The sequence below is a fragment of the Ictidomys tridecemlineatus genome, chromosome 6 (assembly GCF_052094955.1).
Source record: "Ictidomys tridecemlineatus isolate mIctTri1 chromosome 6, mIctTri1.hap1, whole genome shotgun sequence".
In the NCBI taxonomy this organism is placed as follows: domain Eukaryota; kingdom Metazoa; phylum Chordata; class Mammalia; order Rodentia; family Sciuridae; genus Ictidomys; species Ictidomys tridecemlineatus.
Genome location: NC_135482.1, coordinates 173,127,038 through 173,147,212, shown reverse-complemented (window position 1 = coordinate 173,147,212; position 20,175 = coordinate 173,127,038). Strand labels below are relative to the sequence as shown.

At 39.6% G+C, this 20,175-nt stretch overlaps 1 protein-coding gene across 7 annotated transcripts in view; it reads left to right on the top strand.

Moving 5' to 3' along the window:
- Positions 1-20,175, top strand: part of Fry (FRY microtubule binding protein) — a 392,985-nt gene that overhangs the window by 326,430 nt on the left and 46,380 nt on the right. For all 7 annotated transcript variants that reach the window (XR_013423443.1, XM_078016146.1, XM_021730283.3 and 4 more), the window contains 9 exons: positions 4,892-4,974; positions 9,565-9,715; positions 10,225-10,328; positions 11,025-11,210; positions 13,506-13,704; positions 15,089-15,210; positions 16,401-16,588; positions 17,648-17,742; positions 18,672-19,279. Coding sequence is in view for 6 of the 7 variants with exons in the window: in XM_078016146.1 (XP_077872272.1) it covers positions 4,892-4,974; positions 9,565-9,715; positions 10,225-10,328; positions 11,025-11,210; positions 13,506-13,704; positions 15,089-15,210; positions 16,401-16,588; positions 17,648-17,742; positions 18,672-19,279 (1,736 nt within the window). In the remaining variant the exon portion in view is untranslated. The remainder of the gene's footprint in view (positions 1-4,891; positions 4,975-9,564; positions 9,716-10,224; positions 10,329-11,024; positions 11,211-13,505; positions 13,705-15,088; positions 15,211-16,400; positions 16,589-17,647; positions 17,743-18,671; positions 19,280-20,175) is intronic.

Sequence of the window (20,175 nt, the reverse complement as noted above, 5' to 3'; positions counted from 1 at the left end):
TGCCTAACCTAACTATTTTCCAAGGACACTACATCATATGGGATTAAGTTTCATCCTCTTAATACCATTTACATAAGACTGGGAATTAATTTCTTATGAGTTTAGGGGGATAAACGTATTCAAACCATAGTAGTAATCATTCTTTTACCCTTACTCTACTGTGATAACATCTCAATTGACCAAGAACACTGTCTTTTCCTGCTAGGCAGAGTCTCCATTCCCTTCATGACCACGCAGGTGGTATTTTCTTACCTACACACTTGTCCTCAGATTGCCTGTGAACTGCTCTGGGTAAATAAAATCTGAATTGCTCCTCCCTGCAGACTGTAAACAGCAGGGAGGGAAAACAGGATAGAGACTCCTATTAAAAAAACAAGAACTAGGAGGACACTCATGGTGTTGAAAACTCCTTCAGCTGAGCTTATAAAAGGTGATGAGGCCACCCTTTCATTGAAAAATTAATAGTGAGGATGGAACTCAAATTCACATTGAAGAAAATGTAAGGGATCAAATAAAGAAAATAATTCACTCCGCCCCAAATGCGCCAGGATACTTCCTGACTGTCTTCAGGATTTCACCCTGTGCCCTAGAGCAGAGGTGAAGAGGAAGCTCCTCTGTGATGGGCATCCTCTCTCCCTCTCAGTCAGGCATTTACCAAGTCCCTTACTCAACTGGGAGGAGAGTGGCCTTTGTGTGGACGCTCATCTGTATGGACCTTGCTTCAGGCTAATTCCAAACCCTGTGGGTCATGAAGTACAGATCTTATCCTTCATAGTTCTCCAGTAGAAACCTGTCTTTCTCCAAAATGCACGAAAGTTTTGATATTCCATTCATCGGTGACAGTATAGAGTTACTAATGAGCATTTTTAATCCATGTTTATTAGTACCTTCTTTGCCTCATGGTAGAAAGCACAATATTTCTCTAAAGATATCTCTACTCTCTACTGGTATGTAAATTCTTAATTATTTATCATCTAGACTGAGTTTCCCATCTTAATTTTATTTTGTGTAGAAAGTTGACATACTTTAATATATTAACATCTCATTTCAAAGAAAGACCTCTGTAGGTCCGGTGATCTGCATGTGAGTTGTTTTTGTTGTTGTTGTTGTTGTTTGTGGTGGCCCTTAAAATAAAGAAGTAATTTATCTGTATAATATCAAGATCAGAGAGTATTTTTAAGAAAGGTTATCTAGCCTGGTGTAGTGGTACAAGCCTATAATCCCAGCAATTTAAGAGGCTGAGGCAGGAGGATCCCAAGTTCAAGGACCGTCTCAGCAATTTAGCTAGGCCCCAATCAACTTAGCAAGAACCTACCTCAAAAAACAAACAAAAAAAAACACAAAGAGGTAAAGCACCCCTAAGTTCTATCCCTAGTACAAAAAAAAAAAAAAGTCCTGACTAAAGCTCCACTAATATATATACATATAATTATATGCACTAAAAATAAATGTTTTTTTAAATTCTGAGAAAAGCTACAAGTTAACATTAACCTACCCTAAGGCCCCCCAACAGCCAAAGTAAAAAATATATAAATGAATAAATAAATAAAATATATATACATATATATAAAATTTTATAACTTTCAGTATTTTGTTCATAAAAGAAACTATTCACCAAACCATTCACCAAAAATTACTAACAGAAATTATCCCAAGAAAGAGTTATCATGTATTTTACTTTTTTGGACATCAAAATTTAAATATACCAAAGCAATCTTCATAAATATTTTTAATGTAACCACCCTTCATAAGGGCCTATTTTATAAATTTATAGTTTTATGAGGATTTTTTTATAGGGAACTAAAGAAATAAACTTTAATTAGATAATTTTTTTCTGAGCTTTGTTGATATAGGGCTGGAGAATCTGTAATGCAAATTGACAGTGATTTGGTTGAGTTTTTTGGTTTGTTCTCCTGCTGGGAATCAAACCCAGGGTCTCATTCACGCTAAACGCACACTCTGTCCCTGAACTACACCCCAGCCCCAAGTGACAATGCTAACAAGCCTTAGCATCCACTGATATCAAGACAGCTGCCTAGGTGTTCATTTGAGCCAAGTCAGCAAGAGAAAACTCAGGGAAACATTTTATCCTTTTAGTTTTTCTCTTATCAGGCTGTGTTCAGGGTATACATTTTAAGATATGAACCTTTGATGTGAAAGGATTAGTCAGTCAGCCTGGTCCTTCAAATTCCTCTATGTCCCAAATCCAAAATTCGTTTCCCCAACCCAGAAAGGCAAAGAGAAGTAGATTCCTCTCTGGGGAGTCAGGTTTTCCTTTTCTTTTGCCAAGGAGACCTTTGCTGCTCTGTGGCTTCAGTCAAGAGAACAGTCTGGAAGGGGCTTGCTCCACCCCTTCACCCTACTTAAGGCCCCTTTAGAGCTTTCTCAATAAGGAAAAGAGAAGCATTGCCATCCACTCTTTACTTCTTCCCCGCCTGGCCCTCAGAGCAGTTCTAAATCCTGCACACTGTGGGCTGTAGTTCATCAGTCGCCGAGTGCCACGGAGCTCCCCACCCAGCAGAAACCTCCAGATGTGGCATGATTTTTCCAACCTAATTTTGTCCCTTGCTGAATGGTGTCTGGGCCCAGCATCCACTTTTTATAACACCACATTTATCAGCATAAATTTTGATCAAGGAACTGCTTCAGAAGGTGATACATCTGTCACTCTTCTAATTTCATAAGTACCCATCTGATTTAGACTGTTTCATGGTCTAATTCATATGAAACAAAGCAGATGTCCCAGATATTCTTTTACGAATTCACAAAGTAATAGCACAAGCGATACGACTGTGAAGAACGTTTGAAGTCATCTAGGAGTATATGACAGCATCGGGAAGGCAAATCCTAAGAAATGAAGAAAACCCAAGTAATTACAGTCCATTACAATTCTTCACTCTAGCAAATCCAAACTATTGGTGGAATATTCCAAGGTTTTACACCTGGGAGAAGGTACATAGTTAGTGACACATTTGGTGCATTTTCCTGAACCCTTCCTGGTTCTTCACACCCCATAAGGACAGCTACCTCCTGCCTTTTCCAGTGTTCCAGAGGGAAATAAGTGCTGATCTGTTGTCACCCAGGTTAGAACACAGGTCAGTAATGTAGACAGACTCGCCTATTTTGGCAAGTATCTCCTGCTTTTTTTTTTTTTTAATTTTTAATATTTATTTTTTAGTTCTCGGCGGACACAACATCTTTGTTGGTATGTGGTGCTGAGGATCGAACCCGGGCCGCACGCATGCCAGGCGAGCGCGCTACCACTTGAGCCACATCCTGCTTTTTTTAAACGTGGCCCTTTGGCTATATATGTTAAGTGGGTAGAACTTGCTATGTATTATTTAATGTTAAATAAATACAGACATACCATTTCAGACTGGGGGGTGGAGCTTTGTGGTTGAGCATTTGCCTAGCACGTGTGATGCCTTGGGTTTGATCCCCAGCACTCAAAAAAAAAAAAAAACAAACAAAAGAACAAACAAACAAAAGAACACATGCACACAAGTGCATACGTACCATTTTGCTCTTATTTTGCCCTTATTTCCCCTGAGCCACACCCTGGCCCTATCATCTTGGGATGATAAATATGCTATTGATTTGAATGGTTTTGTTGGTCTTTTGCCAAGACAAGGAAATTCTAGAAATCCAAGGGAGAGCATAATAACATGTTATAGCTAGAGAGTGTCTCACAGTCTCATGTCTTTTTTTTTTTATTATTCCTCACACAACCCCAATAAAATAAAAGATAAAACACCATTATTATTCCATTTTAGCAATTATGGAAACAAGGTTCCCAAAGAACAGAGCCAGTGAGAGAGAGGTGGTTTGTTTTTTCAACATATTTTTATGATTAAATTACACACGGTAATTATATATATTTCTGGAGTGCAGTGTAATGTTCTAATTCATGTATACAATGTAATAATCAGGCCAGGGAGATGTGCATATCCATCACCTCAAACAGAAGCTCAATATTTAAAAAAAAAATAATAAAATTCCTGCCTTCTTGGAGGCAGCGTGGCCCTCAAATGTCCCTGCACTGCCACCTCCCTGTGATTGACCCTAGATGACTCATTTAACCTCACTTGGCATCAGTTTCCTCATTTGTAAGTCAATAATATATATCTCAAAAGTGAGTAGAGCACTCGCCTAGCACGTGAGAGGCTCTGGGTTTGATCCTCAGCACCACATAATAAATAAATAAATAAATAAAGATATTGTGTCCAACTACAACTAAAAAATAAATATTTTTTAAAAAGTGAGTAACCCAAATTAAATAAGGGATGTGTGTGAAGTTCTAGACTTCAACTATTTTTTTTTCTTTTGATTATTTCAACAAGCCACAAAAGAAACCAGAGAGAAGAGTCCTTCTGATTCTATGATTATATTACAGATCCTAGTACCTTTTTCTAAAACTTCGCAGACTATGTTAAGGGAAGCTTCAAGTTGATATTTAGAACAAGATTTGTTCTGGAACTATTTTGTGTACTTCCAGTTCTTCCCACTTTCATTTGTTCATTTAGCAAAAATTGTTGGCCACCCACCTTGTACCATGTTCTGTGAAGAGGGAGTCACATTCAACATCGGGCCCATTTTTGTCATTTTCTTTCAAATCAAGTGTTATGATTTTCTAGTTCAACTAAAACATTAACCATGAAATCGTTATCTTTTCAACGTTTGGGCTTTTGTTTGTGAGCAAAAGTGACCATTGGTCTCACGCGAGGGGAAAAGAAATGTTTTAGGTACGATCTTCATAATATTCCATTAAGAAAAGCATCATCATCGGAACCAGCTGCTAAAGAACCAACCACTAAATAATAGTATCTGCCATGAGCAACAGCACGTGTACACCCCTGTTGCTGTTTCTTAACAATTGTCCTTCTCTTTGAAGGTTTAGTAATGTCATCAGAGCCCACACCCGCCTAGAGTCCAGATACAGCAATAGCTCCGGAGGATCGTATGATGAGGATAAAAGTAAGTACCCACAGGCTGTGGGCTTCCAGACGGAATGCAAGTGGTTGAAGGAAGGATGATGAGCATTTTGATTATTCTTGACCTAATTACTAAGAAGCACCCAAAATATTAAGCCTTCATTTAATCTAACTCTACAGAGAAGTGTAGTCAGCATCTTAAATGTACAACAAACAAACCCCAAGTGAAACAGTGGAAAAATCAAAATTGTAAAATTTCAAATCATTATACAATTTTTATATTCTTAGCATTTTTTTTTTATGACTCACAATCTGGGAAAGGCTAGTAAAAAAAAAATTGTCCCTTTAGAAGATGATTTTTGCAATACAGCTTTTCAACCTATCTTGGGACTAGACTTAACCTTTACGTTCTGAGTGTGCGCTTCCCCAGGATGGGATCTGATTTCACATCGAATCTCCCACTTGTGTGGCCTCAGTCACCAAGTAAAAAACCTTCTAAGTTGGGAGACTTTCTTTGTACCTTGGGCAACTGGATAAACCAAAAACGTCATTGCATTCATTGACTTTATGTGTAAGGCCTAGACAGCTTGTGTTGATACAGAGCAGGTGTAGAGTATCAGTTGGTCATGAGTTACTGAAATTTCAGAACCAAAAAATCATTCCCAGTGTCGCTCAGGTATGATAGAGAAATCAGTGAACTCTGTGGGATTTGTTTTTCTATCTGAGTAGAAATCATAAGTATGGTGATATTTCATGAGTTGGATTCATCTCATCAGTGTTTAAGGACTTTATAGTTGTTTCTTGAATTGCTTTGTTTCTATAGGAAATGTACAGTCAGATCAGATACCACATTTCAACAGCTCTTACTTGACTTCCTAATGCATTGATTGCTCTAATTTAGGTTACGTTTCAGCTGTGCCCCTATAAAAACTTTTTACTAGAACTATCAATAAGAGGTGAAATAAGGCTGTTTATATTTTCCTTCCCTTCTATATCCCATCAGGGGACTGTACCACTGAACAGGTGGATCTGGGACCATAGATCACCAACATTAATTCCAGACAGAACCAGATTTTTACACAGGAGGGAAGGGGAGGGTAGTTCTAGAGAAATCAAAATGTTGCTTCAGAAGAGGTCTGATTTACTGTGACAATATTCAGCAACTCAAAATCTGAGGACAGAAAAATCGAACTATGAAGAGTTTAAGGAGCCTAATGCCAACTCCTCCAGAATTTGACAGACACAATATAACTAAACCTACCACTGTGTGATAGTGAATGGACATGAGGAAATAGCTATACTTCGGCCAGTTAACGCCTTTAAAGGGTATTTCTGAGTTTTGGGTAAAAGACGTAGACTTTGGTAGAAATATTATAATAGATAACAATCATTTTGAAATTATAGCTTTAAAACCTCAAATTCCTTATGTTCATCAAAATAGAGGATTCCAGAAAGGTCATTGTAATAAAATGGGATAATATGTCATTTTATACATATAAACCCAGATCACTGACTTTAGGGGCAAAAAGAAAAATAAATAATGGAAGTATTTATGAAGATTAAAAATCCAGATAAGGCATAAAAAAAGAAATCTAATGTTATCATATGGCCTCTATTTTACCTAGAAATATTCACAAATTAATTTTATCAGTATGAATAACATTTCGATGGTAAAATAATTTTGGTATAGAATTTGAATTCAATTGTGGGTCAAACTATCATTCACATAATTAATGTTGTGGACCAGTTTTATGGCATGAAGTTTGGACACTGAGAGCTGATATGGTCTCTTATTTATTATAAGAGAAAATGAAATCAAGCTAAATAGACAGATGTTCATCACAGGAAGCCCATAAAGTATATATTAAGATCCTTTCCCAGAGTGCTCAAGCAATAGTGCTCTAGTCTGGTTGTCTCATAGAAAGCAGCGGGTCTATTAGGACACAGATAATCTCAGGACTTTAGTCACTGGGACCTCATTGATGTACTTTTGGCTTTGGCTACGTAACTGTGGACATGGAACATGCCACAGATAGGGAAAGGTTAGTAGATAGACTTAATCCCCAAACTGATGGCTGGGGGTCTGGTACACTAAATGTTGGCTACTTCCTCCCTGAATTCTCCAGGGATCAGCAGAGGTAGGAAAGCTCAAGAAGGGGTCAGGAGAGACAGGGTGGCCCAGTGTTTCATAATGTAGGTTTTTCCAAAAGGCGCTTTATATTAAAATAAAATCTATACCCCCTTGGATAAAATGAACAAGCAAACTGAGGTAGACCTAGAACTGTAAAGGTATTATGTAAGATTCCTTCTAGAAAATTTCTAAATATCTGGATTATTCAAGTTCATCTGCTACTGAATCTGGTTTTATAATAAGAGTACAAGTAGTTAAACTGGGTATCAGCTGAGTGATGATGGTTTAGACCTAACTGCAGAAAACCACTTTTAGGCCATTGTAATGTTGCACATTTTTGCTGACTGGTTATATATCTAAAGTCATCATTGAAACTAAAATATCCTTTCCTAACAGCAATCTCACAATTTTAATCCTTCAGCACTCTCCATTTTTTGCTCTCCTTTCAAGTTTTATTAAGGAATATCTACTGACATAGAAATGCATTTTGTAACTAACTTATCCTGGTCGGTCATCCAGAAAGTTAATTTACTAAAAGTGAGACACTCTTAGATAATACACTGAGAGTTACAACTAAGATAAATTACTACTGCTCCTGCCTTAAATTTTTTTGTAGATTCAAATTGTTATGTCCAAAATCTCATGGCACAGGATTCTAAAGCTCCAGCTGCTCATTCGTGGGTTTGTTGGAAAGAGTTAACAATTACTTCCTAACTTTCCCCACAAAACCCCCTTAGCTCACATCCTGAAGAAGAAGTAGGGTATTCTTGATTCTAGTGCCTGTCCTTGTTGGGAGCCTCACTTGTCACAGTAGGAAGGATTCCCTCCACCAGTTCTGCTGTTAAGCCAGTATCCCACTCTCGACCAGCAGCATTGAATCAACTACATTTGTGCACTTCATAATGATGGACCACATGATTTCATGCACCACATAATTTTGGTCAGTGACAGACCACATACACAATGGTGGCTGTATCATACAGCCTCAGCATGTAGTAAGGCTGTACCATCCAGGATTGTGTAAGTACTCTCTGCTATTTGCACAATGACAAAATTGCCTAAGGACACTTTGCCCAGTGTGTCCTAGTCGTTGAGTCAGATGGCTGAGTCATATTCCTGGGTTAGGGAGCACACGGCCCCCCGTGGAATAGCTCATCTGAAATGCCAAGGGCCTATATTGAGAGCATAATAAAAAATACTAACATGAAACTTGTTCCTGTGCTTACCTGAAAGATACCGTTGATGAAGTTCATTCATTCAGGGATAATTTTGGATCCCTGGCTACACGCCAGAGACTACTGGAGGAATAAGGGAAATGACAAGGAACAAGGTGAAGAAGGTCCCAAGTCTCCTGGAGCTTACTTGAGAGAAGCAGAGGCAGGCAGCGCTGGTAAATGGGGGATCCAGGCAAGGGAGGAAAGCAGAAGCAGTGAGGGGCAGAAAGTGGTCAAGGCCACCCTCTGTGATAAGCTGGCCTTTAGACCTGAATAAAGCATTGAGCAGCGCCATCTGGGGAAGAGCGTGCCAGGCATGGGGAAGAGTAGATCTGGCCTCATGTCAGAACAGCAGGGAATCCAGGATGCCTGGGGTGGGGTGCGGTGGGCAGTAGGACAGGGGTAGGAGATAAGCCCAGAGAGGAACAAGGGGACAATCGTATAAGGCCTTAAAGGCAGTGGTGTGGCATCTGGATTTCATTCTGAGTGTATCAGGGGAGCCACTAGAGAGTGTTGAGCAGCAGGGTAAGGGCTGTGACCAGAGTTGCTTTAAAGGGATTACTGTGGCTGCTCTGAGGAGTAGTGTAAAGGGACAGGAACGGAAGCAGGGAAATCATGGAGACCCAGTGTGAGAGAGGAGGGGGCTCAGATTCAGTGATGGGGGAGGACAGTGGTAGGAGGCTGGACACATTTTTGAAGTCAGAGCACTGACTTTGTTGATAATGACTGTCCTCAGTTTCCCCCACATAAAGCGGGGATAATAATAAGTACCTATTGTTGGGCTGTTAATTTGTTGAGTGCATAGAACACCGCCTGATGCCCAGTGACTCTGTGTTAGTTCCTAATGTTGTCGTTGTTATACTTACTGTGGTCGTAACCGTGATTGTGAGCTGAATGTAGGATGTGACAGGGAAGCCAGGGAGGACTCTAAGGCTCTTGTCCTGACCAAACTGGAAACATGGATTGCATTTCACTGAGGTGGGGGAAATGGAGGAAAGGGAAATTTCCATCCAAAGTAATGGAAATTCACATGATTTCCCATTTTTATTTTTATCTGTGTTTTTCTTTTCTCTAAAATGAATAACAGTAGTTATCAAGTAATAACTCATCAAGTAATTACCCAATCAAGTAATTCTAACCCATTGATCATGTCATTCATACCAAATTGAGTAATTAGCAAGTTATTTTTACAAGCATGTATTTGTAAGATTCTTTCTAAAAAAATAAGGAGAAAAAGCAAACGTCTTCTCGTGAAAAATGAAGTTCGCTTGTCTTTCTCGCTCTAAAGATGATCCCATCTCTCCCTACACGGGCTGGCTGTTGACCATTACGGAGACCAAACAGCCTCAGCCCTTACCGATGCCGTGTACTGGAGGATGCTGGGCCCCCCTGGTTGACTATCTCCCAGAGACCATCACTCCACGAGGGCCACTCCACAGGTGAGCGGTGTGCACGGGTGGAGAGAGATGATGGCGTGCCTTTGACTGAACGTCTCTACCTATTAGAAGAGGAAACCTCTTCCAGGTTTCATCAGAAACGTCACTTTTTAAGTCAGAGGGGCCTTGCTTGACTTGTCTGCCAGCCCCAGTGGCTTAGTCAAATATTAACCAATGTGCAAAGCTGCTTCCACCCCTTTGAGCTTTCTTTGGATGTAATTCTGTGATGCTTTTCTGACTGTATGCAACTTGAAGAGAGGGCCTTGTCTTCATCTCACAGTTTTTATTACCTGTGACTTGTAGAATTTCCATTTCATAACTAACTTAACTGATGTTTCTTCTTGTTGTGGGGCTGTGTGCTATATCAAAAGTTAAACTCTATATATCTGGAGTAAGGTTCTCAATATAATTTTTTCAGCAAGCCATAAATAACAGTTGCATTGAATTGTGATCTAATGGTGTATCTCCACCCGCCTCAGAAGTCGCATTAATCTCATCGTTTTGTTGGTTAGGTGCAATATTGCTGTGATTTTTATGACTGAGATGGTGGTGGATCACAGTGTAAGAGAAGACTGGGCTCTCCATCTACCACTATTACTCCATGCTGTCTTCTTAGGTAAGACTGGATCTAGAGGGGATTCTACCCAACAGGGTCAAAAACACATAGAGGTAATCCACAGAGATTTCTTTTCACGTTGACGTCAGCGTGCCCCGCTTTTGAAAGGTTTTAGTCTCTTCTGTTTTTCATTGCACTTTTGTGACACCTGCTTTCTGAAATTTCAGCTGATCAGTGATTGTTTGAAATTGTCCTAATTCTACAATGTAAATAATTTGGGCTTTTTTGTGGGAGTTTGGCCAAGGAAGTAAATTTAAAGCAATGAGATATGGTCAATGCAAACGAAAAGACAGTGCGTAGACCATAGCAGGCCTAGCACTGAGCTTCAGGTACTCAAGCAGCAGAGCAGAATGGGAATAGGAGCCATCCAGAAGACGAGTTAGAGACACAAATAAAGTAGGATTCTTCCATAAGACAGATCCAAGGAAGAGAGCATCTTAACAAGAAAGAATGTAAACCACGTCAGGTGCTATGGAGAGGTCAAGAAAAGTCCATCTTATCATGAGACTATTTTATTTAAGAATAAAGCATTTTAATTTTTTAAGCCCAACTTCTTTATGTTGGTAACCCAAAATATAATAAACTAAATATTCTTTTGATGTGTTCCTCCCAGGTCTCTTGGAATCCTTACTATCCCTGGGATCTGAAGGAGCTTACCATTTGGTTATACTAAGCGAGTCCACCATTTTGTTACAGGTTTGGACCATTACCGGCCTGAAGTCTTTGAACACAGCAAAAAATTGCTTCTTCACCTCTTGATTGCCCTCTCTTGCAACAGCAATTTTCATGCCATTGCTTCTGTGCTCCTGCAGACCCGTGAGATGGGTGAAGCTAAGACTCTAACTGTCCAGCCAGCTTACCAACCGGAATATCTCTATACAGGTAAGGAGGAGGAGCAGCAGGCAGCCTGAGACAGAGTCACAGATGGAAGATGATGGGGGGGGGGTGTCAGTGGAGCCCAAGTTCACTTCTCTCATGCTATTGCCTCCAACTTATGATAAAAGTCCAATAAATGTGTACCATTTCCCTTGATGTGAACTTGCCTCTCAGAAGCTTTCCTCATTATTAAATATTTTTAAACTTTATTTTTCCTTGTTATGATTGCTACTCCTATTAACTATGTCCCTATTGTGGCATTGAATTTAAAATACTCAGGGTCAAAAACATCAATCTAGAACACTACAGATAGGGTAGACTGCAAATCGGTCATGGGTTGTTCTCTTGAAGGAATTTCCACTTTATTGAATGACTGTTTTCTAAAAGGCACAATTTAATGGGAGCCTATGAAAAACTATTGCCCTTTTGAAACGAAAAATTTCTTCAAAGGAATGGGAACAGAAAGCATTGGCTGAGTCAAAGAAATCACCCTGCCATGGCAAGCTATGGAAAGCAGCCATTAGATTTTCACCATGAAGGTCAATGGTTGAAGTTAGTCACGAAAACTTTCCCAAAAGAGTTGGCCAGTGGTTTTCATTTAGAACAGTAATATTTGAAATATCTTAAAATGATGATGAACATTATTATTTAGATATTGTTTTATACATTACATTGATACCAAGTATGCTATGGCATTTCATTCCCAGGGTACTTTCTTCATTACCTTGAATAGGATGTAGTTTTATTTCACTTCTTGTATTCAGCACTGTCTTGACTTCTAATAGACGTTAATATTTTTCAGGAAAACAAATATGAAGTCATTATTAATTCTGAGATGTAAGTCTCCAGTGTGCCTCGGTTTAAGCTCTTATTTTGAGCCAAGCCACGTTTAAGATCCTATCAGCCTCTGAGGGACACAGAACTCTTTATGACAGACACTTAATTTAAAGAATCTAAAGAGTTCTACTTGTTGAAACTTCTATGGATAAAGATGTATTCCATTAAATATATAGACTTAGGCTGATAAAATTAGTGTCTCAAGTTGTACAACTCTTGAGTGCATCAGTTTTGCATTCATTATACCAGTGATGTGGTGTAAAATGATTTAGGGATTTACCAAAAACAAAATGTACACAGTGACTATAGGCAAGGCAAACAATTGATAGCCAAAATGATTGGATCTATCACATAGGAATAGGTTTACCGAGTATGGGAAATGTCCCCTTTTTATAAACCATTATTGAGCATCTAGGTTCAACTATAGTTGCTGTCAAATCCACACTAAAAACTGTGTAACAGAAATCATTGTCCTACCTCATTATAATAGAAAACTAAGATACAGAGTGTTATATAAGCTCCAAGGGTACACTGTATGCTGCAGAGATGCTCTAATAATTAACATTATTCAGATGTACTTTAAAAAAAAAAGAGAGAGAGAGAGAATTTTTAATATTTATTTTTTTTAGTTTTCAGCGGATACAACATCTTTGTATGTGGTGCTGAGGATCGAACCCAGGCCGCATGCATGCCAGGCGAGCGTGCTACCACTTGAGCCACATCCCCAGCCCTCAGATGTACTTTTTATAATTATTAAAAGAGGACAAGGGAATGGTCCCATGTGTACTTTTTTTTCCCCAAATCCATATAGCCAGAGAGGTAGAAGTGTTAACCAAATACATAGTGGAAAGAACATACTATTCACTTATATTTTCTTTGAATACCATGCAATATAGTTTATAAAAATATACACATAGGTGGCTGAAGGGAGTAGCTCAGTTGTAGAACATGCACTTAACTTTTGTGAGGTCCTGGGTTCAGTCCTCAGCACCAAAATAAACACATACACATACACGATATTCTAACTTCTAGGCAACTTTACTTAAAACGTTAAATATAACTTGCTTATTAGTCAAAGTGACTGTTACCTTTAAAAAGGGGATCACTTTGCATGTTGAAGAATAATTTGCTGATAGTACCTTTCTTAGTTGACCTGTTATAATTTAACTTTTCCTTGGCCTGGCCTAGGCATGCATGAAACACACACACACACACACACCAGAGTAGAAAATGGCAGATCACCTCTATTCCCAAATGTACACTCATCTCCACAGCAGTGCCACTGATCCCATATACAAAGAAAACCTATCAATTTCATTTCATCATAGGCTAGCCCAAATCAAGTGCTTTCTCCCCCACATTTAAATAACTTCACAATTGTTTGTGTTCCCCCACAGGCCTTATTGAGCATGCTGACAAGCACCCTGCCTAACATCTCCCTCCTTGAACATCTTCACCCTCCAGGTGGCTTTGACTTCCTGAGAGAGGACCAGTCCTCCCCAGTGCCAGATTCAGGGCTGAGCTCCAGTTCTACCTCCTCCAGCATCAGCCTGGGAGGCAGCAGTGGGAACCTCCCGCAGATGACGCAAGAGGTGGAAGATGTGGACACAGCTGTAGAAACCGATGAGAAGGCAAACAAGCTCATTGAATTCCTGACAACCAGGTAGTTGGGGGTCGAGAGTCACGCTGCTGCGGTTTTCAGGTCAACCTTTTGAAAAAAGTGTCAGCCCTTTAAACCACACAGATGGAAAAGCGATCCCGGAGTTCTAACAAAGTCCCATTTGCTCTTCTAATTTGCATCTGCCAGCATCTCTGTAAAAGGCAGACACTAGTAGAGCTTGTCTCTGGTCCCACTGATACCGTGGATGATGGGCAGGGAGGTTTCCAGTAGACATTTCCATGGTGCCACAGATGGAGGCAGGACCTGGTAGCTGCAGGCTTGACTTTAGTCACGTATCAGAGCTGCCAGGATCTGGGAGTTCTGAAACTTCGCAAACATCTTCACTCTGGAAACCAGTGATTTCAGCTACAATTGAGCCAGGAGCAGCTGCTGAGGGAATCACTGTCTGCATGTCTGGTCCAAAGAGTCATTTGTAATTGGGAGTCAGAAATGAGAAACTAGGAAGCAGGATGGGAAAGGACTCAAACTAATCATAAAGCAAAATCAAGGAAAACTACAAGTGGTCCTGTTTTTTCAGGTCTTCTGGCTCTTCTAATTAACCATTTCACTTGTAAGACTTCAGAATTTCTAGCAGCCCGAGGTCCAGTGTTTGTATAAAGGCATGCACCTGTGACCTGGAGGCACGCTCTCCTTTTGCAGTGAGTTAAGTCCTGGAAATTTAGTTTGTATACATGTTATACAGTATCTGACATGAGTTTTCTTTCTTGCATCAGTTAACGCAAAAAGAGCATTTTCTTTCCCCAATAACTCAGGTTCTTTTGCACAGCTCCCAGCTTAATGTGGGATATCGTGTGCAGGAAGCTTAGGAAGGGGGCCCTTCATACAGAGTGTGTGCACAGACAGGGTGCTTCAGAGACCTGGATGATTCATAGAGAGAACAGGTGTTGTTGCCACTTACCATCCAACAATACCACATGTTGAGAAAGGCAGCCGACTGAAGTTCTCTCACCTGGCTCTATTGAGTCTTACTGTTGGAAACCAAGTAGACAATGAAAGCCATATGTTCAGTTTGAGTCCACAGTATTTGGCAACTTAATGATGTGGTCTTCATGAAATCCTTATCTCTGCAAATGCTACGATGTGAACAGTGAGTCTGTCTAAATCTACGTTTTATTTAGTATTTTATATTAATTTATTCAGCACATCAATAATATGCCTGTACTGTTATGGCAAAATAGGAGATTTTCATTTTGTGAATCAATTTAATTTAAAACATTGAAAAGTATGTCCCCCCAAACTTGAAATGTATCCCCAGATCATGAAGTTTCCGAAAGTATTGTGCATCTTCAGAGTCAGAACTCCATGTATAGGTTTTAAAATGGTAAGTGAAAGTTATACTTTTGACATTTTGTGTGTTTTGTTCAAGGGCATTCGGGCCACTTTGGTGCCATGAAGACATCACACCCAAAAATCAAAATTCAAAGAGCGCCGAGCAGCTCACTAATTTCCTACGTCACGTTGTGTCCGTATTCAAAGATTCCAAATCAGGTACTTCATCCTCTTTGCCCAGACCCCTCTTTCATCAGTTTTCCATAAGGGAGATCACTTCATGATGACAATACTCCTTATAACGTGATCCTGACACTCACCACCTGTGCATGAGCATATTCATAGGAGAATTTCAAAGCTGCTTCCCGGTGTGGCCCAACTGAATTCATGCCATCTGCACTTGCACCAAGCCCCATCAAATAATCTTCCCAATCTTGAGTATTCTGTCTCTCAATCTTACTAGAATTAAACTCTACCCATAATATTAATTGTATCTAGAAAAAAATCGTGAGGCATAAATCTCATTTTTTGGCCAACATCAGTCTCAACTATGAAAAATCATCAGCTAGTTTAATTAAATGACTGATTGGAATTTTTTAAGTGGGGCAAAAAAATAAAAGAATTTGAGTCTGGGATGTAGCGCAGTGGTAAACTCTTGCCTAGAGTATACTAAGTCCTTGTTATAAAAAGACAAAGAATTTGTGATGAAATGTTTTTGGCTTTAAGGGTTCGCTAACAATTCCTATACAAATGACCTTTCAATATTCTGAACACAGTGATTCTCACTGAAACTATAGTAGCATCATAATGTTTACAGATTTGCCCACAAGCTGAATTCCTTTCAGATATAACTTGGACTGACTGATTTGTGTGCAAAATTTGACCTTGGTTCCTTACTGTGATATAAAAGCTATGTCTACCCTTTTTTCACACCGGTCTGGCAGTATTAGATTTGGCTCACTGACTTTCCCAGCTGCTCTAATAATTAACGTGTTTCCTAGTTTGAAGCATTTCTGATTAACCCCACCTCTTTTCATTACCATGAGACACCTACTATAAACCAAGAACTACTGATAAACTGAAATGGTAAACTCATTTCAGGAATAGGATTGCCTTTTGCTTTCCTTCTTCGTGTGTGTGTGTGTGTGTGTGTGTGTGTGTGTGTGTGTGTGTGTGTGTGTGTCCTGTCTAGCAGGACCTCATGACTGCTAGACAAGTGCTCTACCACTGAGCTGTATCCCCAGCATTTTTTTTTCCTTTTACTACACTATGCTTTATCAAGACTCATACAAAATTTGTCTTTATTTTAAAGTGGTTCATTCATTCGTTTTGGGATGGATCTTTGGTGTCCTAGGTGACTTTGGTGTCCGAGTTTGCAGCACAGAGGCTAACTCGTTCTCTGGCACTAGGTTTTCATCTGGAACAACACTTGAGTGAAGTGGCACTGCAGACAGCCCTGGCGAGCTCCTCCAGGCACTATGCTGGCCGGTCCTTCCAGATATTCCGGGCCCTCAAGCAGCCTCTGTCTGCACATGCCTTGTCTGACCTCCTGTCTCGACTGGTGGAGGTGATCGGAGAACACGGAGATGAAATTCAGGTATAGAAGGGAAGACCACTGAGCTCATGAAGGCCGAGCTCTTTGAATTCAAATGAGAGGAGTTAACTTTCTTTGAGCCTTCTCTCTCACTCATTAAATCATCCATTTGAACAATTTAAAAAATTAGAAGTTGGCCTTTGTATTTCCAAAATTCACTGGGGGGCGGGGGAGCATGGTTCTAGAAATTCAATGAATACTATTCTGTTTATAAAACAAATGGCTGAAAAACCTGTTTGGATCCTTTTTTTTGGGGGGGGGCGGTTGGGTTGGGTTTTATTTGGCAGAGGGAACATAGGTTATTTTGTATTGTTTGGGGGTTTTACCATCCATTGAGGATGCAGGACTCAATCTCTGCACACACAGCAAGCATCTCCATTGTATCTGTGCAAAGTCCTACCCTACCCTGTATGGTCATTCTTCAGTAGACTGGAAGAGTTGGAGATGGAATGGAGTCGCTGCCACAGGAAGACCCTACTGTAGGAGACCCAGACACTGGGGAGCTGAATGGTTTGAAAGCTAAGGGCATTACAAGCTCTGTGGCTTGGGCCAAGCCCTTCTTTCCCATTGACATATTCCTGCATCTCAAGAAACCTGCACAAACCTATGGACTCTACCTTTTCTCCTCTTTTTGGCCACAAAGTGCAGACAAAATGCCTCTGAGGCAAACCTCTTCTTAGGCACGCTTCTTACACCTCATCTCTTCCTATCAGACACTATCCGTTGCCCACGCTATTCCTCAGCAGGGGGCCATTCTTGCCCCTTCTCCTGCCCCACCTCCTCCCACCACCACCACTACTGCCCACCATTCAATTTCAAACCTTATTGAAGCTGTCAGACATAGAGAAATACATCCTTATTATCAGCTAACTCCTAAGACATCTGAATTTCCTAAATGGTCTTCAAAATTTGTTTTTAGATTTTGTGATTTAAAAACAATGATTATGTAGCTTTCAGATCTATTGATATTACTGGAATAAAGTTTGCATTAATTAAGTTTATCCTCAGAAAGTTAACAGTGACTGTAAGCAGCATAAAATGTAATCTTTGCATGTTTGGCAGGGTTATGTAATGGAAGCCCTTCTGACCTTGGAGGCTGCTGTGGATAACCTATCTGACTGCTTGAAGAACAGTGATCTCTTAACTGTTTTATCTCGGTGAGAATCAGTTCACTGACATTTTGTAATCAAATTTACTGCACTGAATATTTGGAAGATGCTAAACTTGTGGCAGAGTACAAAGAGCAAATTTCATTTTTGAAGTCTATATATGACCTGAAAAGTATGTATGGTATTTCCTAAAGTTAAAAAAGGAAGTTATAATATACATAGATACACATTTTATAAATATTTTTAGATCAGAAGATAGACACCAAATATTATTTCTGCATTGATACAAATATTAATGATTTTTCACTATTTCGTGTCCTTGAATACTTTTTTGGTGGGGGAAGATGAGTACTGGGGATTGAATCCAGGGGTACTTTACAACTGAAGTACAGCCCCAGTCCTTCTATTTTATTTTTTATTTTGAGACAGGTCCTCACTAAGTTACTGAGGGTCTCACTATTGTTGCCAAAGGTGGCCATGGAACTTGTGATCCTCCTGCCTCAGCCTCCCAAATTGCTGGGATTATAGGCATTTGGTAAACAGAAACTAAAACTAAACAGTATTTTTAAATGAATATATACAAAGCTCAGCTGAACTATTTCTATAAAAACTGTCGGAATAAATGTTGAATTTACTTAAAAGAAATTCCTGCTTTTTTTTTGTTGCTGTTGTTGCTGCCAATATATAGAAAACTCATTTGAAATATTCATGAACCCAGATTGTATAATTGAGCTCATCTTTCTTGAAATTGAGCCAGTAAAGGTTGTACTTGTCAATGTTTGTTTTTCATAGCTTAAAGTTTAAGGATAAGGAAAAAGAAATTAGAAGAAAGTAGCATTTATTTCCAAAGAATATTTCCCCTTCTTTAGTGTTTCCTAGTGGACTTGAGTGGACTTCACTTTTAGTGAAGCTTGTGGGCACTCCACTGAACGAATTTATTTATTTTATAATTTGAACTTATTTATTTTTATACCCAGCTCTTCATCACCAGATTTAAGCTCCAGCACTAAACTCACTGCAAGCAGAAAGAGCACAGGGCAACTAAATGTGAACCCAGGAGCTGCCGGTGGCAACACCACAACCGCAGAACGGAGTCGGCATCAAAGAAGCTTCTCTGTGCCCAAGAAGTTTGGTGTGGTTGACCGATCCTCTGACCCACCTCGAAGTGCCACCCTGGACAGAATTCAGGCTTGTACCCAACAGGGTCTTTCCTCAAAAACCAGAAGCTCCTCCTCTTTGAAGGACAGTCTTACGGACCCCTCCCACATAAATCATCCCACCAACCTGTTGGCCACCATCTTCTGGGTCACAGTGGCCTTGATGGAGTCTGACTTTGAGTTTGAGTACCTAATGGCCTTAAGGCTGTTGAATCGACTACTAGCCCATATGCCACTTGATAAAGCTGAGAACCGAGAAAAACTTGAGAAACTCCAGGCCCAGCTCAAGTGGGCTGACTTCTCAGGGCTGCAGCAGCTGCTGCTGAAGGGATTCACATCTCTCACCACAACCGACCTGACCCTGCAGCTTTTCAGCTCGCTGACCCCCGTGTCCAAAGTCTCCATGGTGGATTCGTCCCAAGCTATCGGTAAAGCCAAGTCGCTCACTCTCAGTGCTCGTGGTGGGATTTATCTTTAGTGGAATAAGATGATATGGGTTTACTGCTTTTAACAGTTTTGCTAAGAAATGGTTCTTTAGGAATAGCTTCTTTTGTTTTGTTTTGTTTTCTTTTAAAATTCCATTTAATGGGGTTGGGGACGTGGTAGAGCACTTACCTAGCAGGTGCGAGACTCAAGGCGTGATGGCCAGCACTGCCTTTATATGGTAGAAGATATTTCAAGGCAGTAAATCAAAAGGGCAGTGCAGTGAACTTTCCTCTTAGAACCACCTTCGTAGTGTCCCAGAGATTTTGATCTGTTGTGTCTCTATTCTTATTTATCTCTAAGTATTTTTTTTAAATTTCATCCCTGGTTTCTTCAACTGTCCATTGGTCATTCAATAGTGTAATATTTTTAGTCTCTGGGTGTTAGAGCAGCTTCTATTTTTTATTTTATCATTGATTTCTAACTTCATTCCCTTAGGATCTGATAAAATGCGACGTTTAATCTCTATTTCTTTGTATTTGCTCAGAGTTGCTTTGTAGCATAAGATATGGTCTGTTTTAGAGAAGGATCTGTGTGCTGCTGAGAAGAAAATGTATTCAGTTATTGATGAATGAAATATTCTATATATGTCTGCTAAGTCCAAATTATTAATTGTATTTTTTAGTTCTATAGCTTCTTTATTTAGTTTTTGTTTGGAAGATCTATTGAGTCGTAAGAGAAGTGTGTTCAAGTCACCCAGGATTATTTTGTTACGATCTATTTGATTCTCAAAGTTGTGAAGGGTTTGTTTGGTATATGTTGAACCTCTTTTTTTTTCTTTTATTTATTTATTTATTTATTTATTTATTTTTACTTGTTTTTTTTAGATATACAAGACAGT